The sequence below is a fragment of the Montipora foliosa genome, chromosome 6, assembly GCF_036669935.1.
Source record: "Montipora foliosa isolate CH-2021 chromosome 6, ASM3666993v2, whole genome shotgun sequence".
NCBI lineage: Eukaryota > Metazoa > Cnidaria > Anthozoa > Scleractinia > Acroporidae > Montipora > Montipora foliosa.
The window spans coordinates 73,505,415-73,517,914 of NC_090874.1; the positions used below are offsets into that span (position 1 = coordinate 73,505,415).

General features: G+C 43.5%; 1 protein-coding gene across 2 annotated transcripts in view; it reads left to right on the top strand.

Moving 5' to 3' along the window:
• The window catches only part of LOC138008399 (schlafen family member 13-like), a 56,510-nt gene that overhangs the window by 28,459 nt on the left and 15,551 nt on the right, over positions 1-12,500 (top strand). For both annotated transcript variants that reach the window (XM_068855726.1, XM_068855727.1), the window contains one exon: positions 12,224-12,500. This exon is cut by the window's right edge and continues 712 nt beyond it. In XM_068855726.1, coding sequence (XP_068711827.1) covers positions 12,224-12,500 — 277 coding nt within the window. The remainder of the gene's footprint in view (positions 1-12,223) is intronic.

Genomic DNA, 12,500 nt, shown 5'->3' on the forward strand with positions numbered 1-12,500 from the left:
GGGTATACTGATACCTACAACATCACGACCCGTCACTCCATTTTCTTCACAAATACACGATTTTTTCTAAGTCTCTCACGACCTGACATTTCCAACGAACTAGACATTTTCAGCTGGCCTCACTGCCTCCACTATCTTCATATACACGATTTTTTTAAAGTCTCTCACCACCTGACATTTCCAACAGTCGGTTTGACTTTTCAAGTGACGGGTCGTCACGACCCGTCAACATTTTCAGCCGGCCTTACTGCCTCCAGTATCTTCACAAATACACGATTTTTTTTCGAAGTCTCTCACCACCTGACATTTCCAACAGTCGGTTCGATCTTTCAAGAGACGGCTCGTCACGAACTAAACGGGTCGTCACGACCCGTCAACATTTTCAGGCGGCTTTACTGCCACCAGTATCTTCACAAATACATGATTCTTTTTAAGTCCCTCACCACCTGACATTTCCAACAGTCGGGTCGACTTTTCAAGTGACGGCTCGTAACGAACTAGACGGGTCGTCACGACCCGTCACATTTTTAGAAAGTTCCTCAAACCTTCTTTCAAATAGCAACTTCTTGTTACTTCCGCAAACACCACGACGCGACTTCCGCTTGACGGGTTGTCGTTACCAAAAAGAATTGCCGCTTGGTTACCGAGTTAACAGCACAGTAGTCTACACAGAAGCGTTCAGAGCCATCTGGTTTTGCTACTGAAACCACAGGAAAGGACCAAAGGGAATTGGACGGTTCTACGATCTCTGCTTCAAGCTTTTCATCCACTTGGCTGTGCATTTCCTGCTTTTCGTGAAAGGAGACTCTTTGAGGTGGTTCCTCCATTTACTGGGCAGAGCTGGTGTCGATGGTATGTTGTATGCCCTTTGCAGTACCTAAATCCCATGGCTCTTTGATATGCAGTCAGTATAAGTGAACAACACCTCACAATGCCTGTTTTTCCCTTTCCAGGACCAAATCACTGCTGATAGGGAACATCTCTTCCACTGATTAACTGTGGACATCAGCATCCTTCACAAAAACTGCACTACATTGTAAGCTTCCAATCCAACCTCATCATCTTCCTTTGGAGCCGCAGGGGGTACCACCTTGTAGCACACACCCGGGCGGGGTCACTTATGCCTGTGCCCGTCCATCTCCCGTTTCCCTGGTCGGGACTTACTTGATGTGGACAGTCACGAATAATTAATGAGTCAAGCTACCACACTCAAAACATTCTCTGGCCTCGTCCAGATTCTACACTTTCATTCCTACCTTGCCTCCCTTGAGGAATATTCTTAAGCTTCTCTAAGATTTCAGCTTGCTGTTGAAAAAGCTCCTTAGCCCATGCTGGGGGTTCTTGGGTTCCCTGTTGGGAGACAAACTTCTCCTGATCACCAGACGTTGAAGACAGCACTCAAGCAGTCTTCTTTGCTTAGCATTTTTTTATTTAATTCATATTGCTGAGCTGCCGCTAGGACCTCATCCAAGGTATTGGGCCCCAAATCCAACACCATCTCGTTCAATGTAATAGGGCTCAAAGCACCCACGAGGAAATCTCTGGCAGTGCGATTGAGTATATCCGGGGGGTCATTCGGATAGGCCAGCTCCACAAGATGAGAAATGGTGCACCTCAGTTAATGTAGATCTTCGTCAGGACGTCTTAATTTGGCTCGTAGAGTGGAAACGTGTACTTGACGAGATTCCTTTGAGGAAATCGATCTGTCAGAGTGCGTTCAACGGTCGTCCAGGTGGCTGTTTCTTCAGCAGTCAGGCCTTTCAGGTAGGTGGGCAATATTTGAGCTTGAAGCTCAGGGCTCCACTTGTTAAGGGCTGCAATACCTTTGAATTTCCGTATCCAAACCACCCAACTTTCACCGGACGTGGCAGAGAAGCTCTCAGGTTTGATGTGAAGCGGGTTTTCTGGTGAAGTGAACGATGAACTGCCACTTGCACCAGCTGTACTTTTACTTTTCTTTGCAAGTTTCGCCTAGAGCTTTGCCACTTTTTCTTCCAAAGCTTATCACAGTATCTTCCATGGCAAAAAAAAATCCCCACCACTGCCACCAAATGTAACACAAACAGGACAAGCCACGACACGGCCAATGTTTGACTCACTTTTCAAAACTAACACAAGTAACACGAGTTGTAAGTCTACTAAAAGTGCGCATGCCTAACCCCACTTAGGCTCAGGCCCCACGCTACACAGTAAGGTGTATACATCTTCAGCTCTTGGTCATGCATCACACATAAATTCAATTTTCTTTGAGTTTGGTGGACTTACAAGTACAGCACAATTTTAGACTTGGTTGCCACTAGCAACATAATAATTATAATAACCATAACATTGTCATGATCTTGTGGGAACACATTTGAGGCTTGCTAAAGCTACTTGAATGATGTGGAGACCATCCTACAGAATGTCACAAAATGCAAATTACTGGAAATAAGACATACATTGGCCAGAATGCAATGAATGAATATATGTTCTGATTGTGTCAAAGTGTGTATGATTGTGTGTTTTACACTACATCAGAGGCATATACTCATAGAATCTGATAAATAATCAAAAGAAAAATATTAGCAATCAGTCATTTTAAACTCAGTCATTGGCAAGGCTCCTGCCTGACGGTCGCCTGGTTGCCTGGGGCGCCCTCCTTGCAAGCGCGGGCAACCACATTTCTGAACGAGTAGCCCGAACAGGCACCCATCTTATCACAAGGTAATTCGTCCTCACTTTTAATTAATAAATTCTGGGTTCTTGAAAAAAAGACTCGGGCTACTAACTTTTAATGTTGGAAGCCCGAAGGGCTCCGGTAAAACTTTCTTAGGCAGCAGCCTTGATTGGGCATGCAAATGAATCAGTGTGACTCAGAGAGATGATTTTGAGTAAAAATTTATCTTGCATTAACACATGAAACTTCAATATTTATTTATTCAATTAAATCTACTGCTCGCAGTCAGCCCATGTTACACCTGAAATACAAGCCACTAAATTCCATGGCGCCATGAATAAGACCTAAAAAACTATGACCCTAGAATGCCAAAAGTGTTCTCTAATTTCCTCTATAGAGTAAACTCAACTACATTGACTCAAAGCCAGTAAACTCTGCACAGACGGATGAAATGTTTTTCCACGAGCATATTAAGGCGATGTCAATCCCTTCTTTACCCTTGGTAGAGTATTGTGCTTTCGATTAATCAGTTTCTTTGACATGTCACAGGGCGTGAGAAACTGCACCATGCACTCTACATAATTTCTGGTCAGTGGTACACGCTTCACAGAAAGATGATGAACTGAAACCTGTCATAAGCAGAGAAAGTTATTAGACCTGATAAGTTCTGAACATTGATTAAACATTAAACGAGACTTACCTGTAATTTTCTTCGTAGACAAACTCACGCGCTTGGCGGAACACCTGCAAAGATTCCTGGGAAATGCGAAAAGCAATATTGAGCGCTTTATTGTGGCGCGTGATCAGGCGTATTTCAAAGCAGTGTTCTTTAGTGGTGACCGGCCTGGTGACCTAGGCCAAGTCAAAACGCCGGAAATTCTAAGATTTCCGAAGGTAATGGTTTTTTATTTAATCATACTTGGGGGAAAACACTTAGAGACGGTGATCAGAATGTGTTTGGAATTCGAAGAAATCCACAAACAGCGATTTGCCACATCAGAGGGATAGAACTGTATATGGATGTCGCGAGACAAATTGACATCAACCTGACTACCAGCTACTTGTTCCACCCTACGACCACCGACAATGGAGTAAGGGATGCACCCTTAAAGTTCCGCCACTGCAGAAGCCCGCCTGAAACTGTACCTAAAGCAAATGAAAGCTGACGAAGGAGAGACACTCCATGGCTTTCGATCAGGCTGGGCAATCACCTTAGCACTAACAGGTGCTGATCTCTCGGAAATAATGGAGCACGTTGGCTGGGCACGACGCCATACGGCATTGTACTATCTACAATTAGCTAAGGTCTTAAACCCGAGTGGGGCCTCAGCCAGGTTGGCGGAAACGTCTATAAACGTAGTTGCCACTCCATGAAAGGATAAAAACGAGCTTAAGCGATTTGTCTGTGCGTTCCCTGGTGCTACCTCACAGAAAAGATCTCATCCTGAAGAGACATAACTCGTAACCTTACCAAGACGGCGTGCCCTAGAGGTTTATCGAACGTGTAGTACTGAACTAGTTAGTAAATACACCATCGCTTTGCTCACCCAGCTTGTTCTATTTTATTTATTTATTTTTTTGGAGTATATGGAAAATGGGAATGGAGGATGGAGGGCTCCAAAAAGGGGGATTGGTGAAGAACTGATTGCTACTTTTGGAGGGTATTCTTCCTAGAAAGGGAGACAGATGGTGAGGGAGCGCTGGTCAATCACTATTCCCATACCTTGTTTCAACTGAGTATGAATGGGAGTGTTGTGAAATAGAATACTATTTAGCCCGTCCTTCAAAGGGCGGACGAGCAAATAATAATAATAATAATAATAATAATAATAATAATAATAATATACATATATACCCAGAGAATGAGCGACCAAGATATAAAGATCCTGGGAAACGTGCTCGAGATGATTCGCGAATGTTTGAAAACATTGAAGAGGCGAGCGGGTTTTGGAGAGAGTTGTGGGAGGAGAGAGGGACTGGGAATAAGAACGTGGCCTGGTTGCAGGAAGTAAAGATCGCGATCTACGAGCAAGTACCACCACCAACGGCCAGTGAATGGGCTCTTGAAGTAGCGGAAGCGGTCAAAGTCCTGTCCAAGAAGCGCAACTGGAGCGCGCCAGGGCCTGATAAAATTACTAACTTTTGGTGGAAACATGCTGGCACCCTGCACAAGGGTGTGGTCGAGAGCTTCAAAGAAGTTTCTAAAAGCGACGAAGATTACCCCGAGTGGTTTTCTGAAGGCAAAACCTCCCTCATTCCGAAAGAAGGCGAGTTCCTGAGTGAAAATCAAAGGCCTATTACTTGTCTAAATAACATGTATAAGTGGTTTACATCTTGCCTCCTGGCACCTGTTGACCAACACCTTGAACATTATGGCCTGATGGAAGGCCAGCATAGAGGAGCGAAATCAGGGTGTTTTGGTACGATGGATAACTTGCTAATCGATAGAGCAGTAATGCTGGATTGCCAGAGAGGCAAACGGAACTTAAGCATGGCATGGATTGACGTGCGCAAGGCTTACGACTCCGTCGACCATGATTGGCTATGCGCAATGACTGACGTGCACAGGCTTCCCATCTGGCTGGGTAAGGTCATACGCAAGTTGTGTGCGAGCTGGAATACTAAAGTAGTAGCTACAACAAGGCAAGGGCGAGAGACTTCCAGAAAAATAAGGTTCATGAAGGGGCTACCCCAGGGGGACGCTTTGTGTCCTAGATTGTTTACACTGTGCCTGAACCCAGTAGCGTGGCGCTTGCGGGCAACGGAGGGATACCGGTTATCCAAGCCTGTAGGAGTCAAAGTCACCGATCTCCTGTATATCGACGACCTGAAGGTCTTTGCTGCCTCCGAGAGCAAGCTGAACCGAGTGCTGAAGGAAACTAGAGGAGCGATGCAGGATATTGGCCTTCACTGGAATCAGAAAAAGTGCTCAGTGGTACACGTGAAGAGAGGAGCCCAAGTGTTAGACGAGTCTGGTATGAGGATGGACGAGACAACTACCATCACGGATCTTGGGGAGGGAAAACACTACAAGTTCCTGGGGGTTCTGGAGAACGTTCGGCAGGATGAACGGCTGGCTTTAGCGTGTGCAGCTAAAGAGTATCTACGCAGGATATCTATTATATGGTCCAGCCCCCTATCTGATTGTAACCGTGTACAGGCAACTAATCAGTATGCATTCCCGGTGCTGCGGTATTTAATGTGGACACAACATTGGTCTCTATCAGAGTTAAGAGGTGTGGATAGAGCAGCTCGGAAGATCATAGTTGAGAACGGTGGCAAGCACCCAGCTAGCCTAACCTCTTTGTTATACCTACCGAGGGAGAAAGGGGGTAGAGGCCTGCAATCAGTCGAACACGAGTATAAGATCACCAAAATCAAATCGCTACTGAAATTGTATCAGAATTCGGACCAGACTGTGGGAGCAGTTAGAGAATTTGAAGAACACGCCATGGCATCAGGTCACCAGTCGCTTGTAAAGGAAGCAGCCAAGTACGCTGAAGAACTTAACATCACACTTCAGCTTGATATCCTAAATCCCGTGTGTGTTACAACGGAAGGAAAGGTGGTGACTGCAGCTAGAGCTGGGAATCTGCTGAAGAAATCTCAAGAGATGCAGTTCTTGGAGATCGCTAAAGAAAAAAGGTGGCAAGGAAAGTTATTCCGTATCAGATGGGACGATGATAGCCTAAGCATAACCAGCTGCTTTGCATGGCTAAAAGGTTGGGCTACATGCCCTACATATACCATCGCGGGCATGTATGAGCTATATGAGCAGTTGTTACCTACGAAGCTCTACACAAAGGAAAAGACGCAAACCTCCACCGACGGTGAAGTCCTATGCAGGTTATGTGGGAAGGTAGCTGAGAGCGTTGCACATGTATTGGCTGGATGTTCCTCCCTGGCACAAACCAAGTACCTATACAGGCATAATGCAGCCTTGAAGATTCTGTTTTTTGAGCTCCTCCGAGAGCATGAGTTGATAGAAGAGGTTCCACCATGGTACTCACCGGCGATGCCAAAACCAGCCTACCAGAACACCACGAGTGAAGCGTTTTGGGATATTCCCATCTATGCAGAGCACAACGAAGTAAGAGCAAATCGGATAGACGCACGTCTTGTTAGCCACGAGAGGAAAGAAGTTTACACAATTGAAATGAGCTGCCCATGGATTGAGAGTAGAGCCAAGAAAGATGAGGAAAAGACGCTCAAGTATGGTCCCATGATGTGGGAGCTGAAGCAGAGATACAATGGTTACAGGGTTGAACAGTACAACATAATAATTGACGTATTGGGTGGTTATTCTAAACACCTAGAGAAGTCGGTGAGGAAGCTAATAGGAGCGAGAGCACGGGGTGTACTTGAGCGGATGCAGAAGTCGGTCATCTCAAACACTTTGAACATTGCCAGAACATTTAAGATAAATACTTAGTTAGGGCGAGAAGGACACTAGACTTTAGGTTTTCTTTTTTCTTTTGAAATCCAGAAACACAAGGGTTGTCGCAAAACCTGTATTTTAATTATTTTCTATGTAGTTTTTATAGTGGATAAGAGTTTGATATGATTCTAAATAGGCTTTTAGTAGAGATAACCGAATTATGATGACCTCGTGTAGGTTTATTAGAGATAATGAGAGTATAAAACTGAATAATTTTCTAAATAGGCTTTTAGTAGAGATAATGATATCATCATATTTTTGCGCAGGTTTTACAGAGTATAGAATTTAATAATATTCTGAATTGGTTCTCTAAGTAGAGAGATTCATATCATTATGTATATTAGAATTGTACTAGGTTCCGTACCTAATTTTTTTTACTTCTAATTGTAGCTTCTCAAGTGGTGTAGGTTACGTTATGCGCCCTATACTACTCATGATGTCGACAGCATTCCAAAGTTTTATACTGCGAGATAATAATAATAATAATAATAATAATAATAATAATAATATGTTTATTCACTCTTTGGTAACATCTGCTAAATTACAAGAAGGGTCAGTAGCTAGAAAATGCATGATAGGATGAGATTGCAAAAGTTACAGGACAAAAATAACAGTTAGCCGTACTTAAAAGTAATAAACCTATCAGTGCGCAAAAGTCTGTTGTTGTTGATGCACTGCCTAGCTGTACCCGAGCGGAGACCGTATCCATGGCTCAAGCCTGATCGTTCAGGGAGCAGACGAGCAATGCAGGCGGGAGTCGATGATACAGATAATACCTAAACAAAGTGTTCACACTCTAGCTTGACCTCGGCGCTCTAACAGTGTCTGTAAGCCAGAACGATCAAGTGCTTGATCATAACTTAGGTTTGGCAGAATAATGCGCAGAGCTTCCCTTTGAACGGATTCAATTAGATCACTTAGGTTATCGGGCAAACCAGCCCAAACAGGGGATGCATACTCCAAGACAGAGCGTACTAGGCTACAGTACACTTGCAATACCTCTTGACTTGATAGACCTGATTTATCCAGGACCCCTAACGCATATAGACGCTTGCGCCCACGTTTGACAATATATTCACAATGGTAGCCCCACGACAAGTCAGACGCAATGTACACCCCTAGTATCTTATGGGTAGAAACCTGCTCTATGGGCAAGCCATTGATGAATATTGGGGTTTTTGGAAAGGGCTTGTACCTGAGGAAATCAGTAAGCATATCTTTACATTTAGGGCCATTTTAACCGCATGCCATGTTCCGCTGAGAAAGTGCCGATTTCATTTGCTATTATTGGCAGCATGCTGAATGAATACCTCTGAATGATCTCAACTATTGTTAAGTCATCTAAATAATTGGCTCTTAGATTCCAATTACGAGATAACTTATTCACAAGGAATAAGTTAGACAGTGTATTACATAATGACACCCTCTGAGACCTATCAGACAGAAACGACCCCACCCATCTAATGAGGACCTCGTGGACACCCAGAGAACCTAATTCTTCTATCAAGACATTATGGTCCACAAGGTCAAAACCCTTACTAAAATCAGTAAAAAGAATACGTGCAAAACAATTACCCCTGTCGAGTGACGCAAAAATATGGTGGAAGAAGTAGACTAAAGCATGAGAACAAGATTTACCTGGCAGAGCAAATTGCTTATCGTCTAGCTTATCTACTATTTGGTTATATATAAAGAGTCTAATGTAAACCCTTCCATTAACTTAGCTACTTGGCATGTGAGGGTAATGGGCCTCAGATCGTTCTCAATTGATTTTGGTGGTGAACATTTCGGGATGAGCCTCGCCACGGACTCTTTCAGCTGTGATGGTACCACGCCCTGTTTTGAGGAGGTGTTGTATATGTCCGATAAAACAGGTGCTAATTCCCAGGCGAACTCCTTCCAAATCTTGTTAGGAACAACATCAGGTCCGGGAGACTTGTTCAACTTAATTTGACGTAGGGCTCTATAGGTCTTGTTTACGTCCACAAGAAATTCACTTGGGACCTCTGGGATGACTCCAAAACTAGACTCCAGGGGACTAACATGCGCAGTCAGATCTGATAAGAAGTTGTTGAAGTCTGCTCAGCAAGTACACCCGGGGAAGTTAGGGTGTCGTTAAGCATCTGGTAAAACCAGTCATGAGAGTCCCTTTGCCCTGCTATTCCCTTAATCTCTTTCCACCAGCGTTTAACATTAGTGTCTTTCAGAGCGGCAACCTTGTTGTTATAATAATTGCGCTTGCAGATGTTACATTCATATTGCACCTTGGCACGCCATCGTTTATACACACATGAAAGTTTTCCATGAATAAAGAGGGCCTTCTGTTGCTTCTTGATTGGTCTCTTCAATTTAGGTGTGGTCCAAGGTTTGTCACTTGAGCAGAACCTGACACCTTTGAGGGGAAGAAAACGGTTGACTGATTTTGAAACTATGGATTGAAACCTGTCATTTATCTTGAACGTTTTTAAGATTCAAGACATTAGACCATTCATACCGCGTTATCCACCTTCCGAAGTCGCTTATCCTGCTTGGACGGAGATCCCTAGTGTACACACGTTGATTCGATGGGGCATGCTGATGTAGTGCGGTTGCAGGCTTTATCAATAAAGTGTAGTGGTCACTTCGGGCAAGTTTCGGTAGTTGTAGCGGGGATGAAAATAATTTTGGTCTATTCGTTAGGCACCAATCAAGAGTTCAAGTGTCCCTAGTCAAAACTTTAACTAGTTGTGTAAGACCAGTGGCATGTTTCACTTGTCTCTCAATAATGCCGGTGCTAAGAGAGTTGAAATCGCCGCAAATCGCAACAAGGCCGTCAGGATGTTTACATAAAAAGCTTCGGTGTTTCGCTTCATGTGGTCCATCAGGATAAGGTTCTCAGCCGAGCCCTTGTTCGGGGGGTGGTAAACAATTCCTAGTAAGATGACCGAGACTGCTCGGGGAAGGCGATAAGGTCTGATTGTTAGCCAAAGAGATTCTATCTCAGGAAATTCATAATCACTGAACCTGCGACAAGGAGTCCGGCAGCTCACACAAGCACAGACACCACCACTGCCACCAGGCGAGTCTCTGTCCTTTCTAAATACGCAGAACCCGCTGAGATTGATCGCCTCATCTGGTATCAAAGGACCAAGCCAGGTCTCAGTAATGCACACGATGCCAGCATTATTCAGCTCAACAACGGATTGTAGCTCATCGATCTTAGGCTTTATGGAACGAACGTTTGCCAATAAGATGTCCGGAAACCATGCCGAAGCGCTGGGTTTGTCAAGGGCAATTAGAACTGGACCAGGACTCTTGATGTGGAAATCCGGGCAAGATGGGGTCGGCGTGATTCTCTTATTAGCTCCACCTCTCTGAGATCGATATCTCCTCCTGATCCCAAGCTCGTCAATCCACTTCCAAGTCTCGGGCGAGAGGTGAACTTTTTGTTGGGTTCTACGTATACGATGTAGGTCAGCACACGAATACGTTGTAATTAGCCGGTTTGGCGGCTTGTACAGTTGTATTGGGCCAAGGCCAAGGACCGGGTCAATCACAAATCGCGCCAGGATGACACATGTGTCCTCCTGGCGCGATTTGTGATCGACTGAGGGTCGACGACTCGAGAAACATACGTGGGAAACTATGCCTTACTTTCCCAGATTGCTCGAATTACAAGGGAATAAACACTTATTTCTGTTAAAGAAGTGGCCCGCAGGGTTCCAAAACCGACCACCACGGCAAGCAACTTCGTACTGACCTACGGCAGCACGTGTACATCTCATGTTAACCGGAAGTACGCCACTGCGATTTGGTAGAATTAACGCAGCATCACTAAATGTGCATTCAAACTTGAAAGTTCACCACAAGGGAACTTGTCTTTATTGTATTGATAAAATTAATAATGTTCATGTCAAAGTCGTCTTTGCTTTTGATAATTAGATTTGGTTGTTTAACAAAGCAATTCAAAGTGGCAAGTATGGTAAATCACTGATGGGCACCAACAGACAAATTCCACAAGTTCTTTTCATTTTATACAGGAAGAAAGTGAACCCTAGGTCTGAGCAGCATTGATTAATAACATTCCGCTGGGTATTTTTATAGTGAGAAGGTTAGGTGCATCATAGCACATGTTGATTACTTGATAATTAAGGAGGCTCGAAATAGTTTCTCCTTTTTTCAAACAAATAAACATATTCTGTCCTTAGATACAGTTAGGGCAATCATATCAAGACGAAATCTGGCCAGGGTATTAAGTACCCATCGTAGATTTCTCACATTATATTTTCCTCCAAAATAACGTTACCATGGCAACGATATTAGACATTTCTTTGAGCCTTAAAATCAACTTCAGTTGCCTTTTTTCAAGAAACGGGACGGTGAAATTTTCCCATTTAGTGTTACCAGATAATGTTAGAAATACTCTCTAAAATATTTAAAATTCAACAAAATCTGTAGGTCAGTTTTTCAGAAAAATAAGTTTTTTTGAAATGTGCCTATAATTTTTTTTTTCACCTACAGAATTTTTTTAAATTTGAAAGACAAACGTTTTAAATTAATCTAAGCTAACATGCAAAAAATGAAAAAAATTCACCGTCCGGAAGCAGAGATATAAACGAGTAAAGTTGCAAAATCAGGAAAAAGGAGGGGGTTACAAGATCGGCATTTACGCATGCGTCACCCGCTCATTCGAGTGCACGCGCGAGTTGAGCCGAAGGTCATCAGGATTTAAATGACCATTAAACCGTTTGTGTAGAATTTTCGTAGTTTTCATGAATAGGAGATGTCTATTTACATTCATGTCTATAGGAAGTAGAAGAAAGGAGAGCGAAATTAGCGGTATTTGCTTATTTCTTGTGACCCATTTGAATCACGAGCTGACGCGAGCAGCTTACGAATTGCGTGTGTGGGTACGCGCGCGCGCTCAGCTGAAAACCCTTTCGAGCCTCCTTAATCATGATTCTCATACCACAAGAATTGAGATGATTGAATTTAATTCTTGTGTTGCTGGTGGAAACCAAACCTTTTTGAAACCTTTGGTTACTTTCTAAAATTATGTTAAGATGAAAATTTAATAACTTAATTTTTTCAAACATACAGTATCTTTTATTAAAACCTAATTGAAGAGTTTATTTGATTACCGTTCCTAGGCCTGACACTGATGGCAGTCTTGCTGAAGACATTCTTTACCAGAGAATTGAAATTGGAAAAGCAAGCAGTAGTTACCTTGATGTTCTTCTTCAAGCGACTTGTGCACTTCTCAATTCTGGTGGTGGGGTTGTGCACATGAAAATTGCTAACTTCTATAATTTGAAATCTCCACTGGATCAGTTGGACACATTTTGGCAGAGTCTTGAGAGCAAACTCGATGCCATGATCAAACCATCGGAGTATGCTGAGGTGTTTGATCGTGTCGTTGAGAAGGAT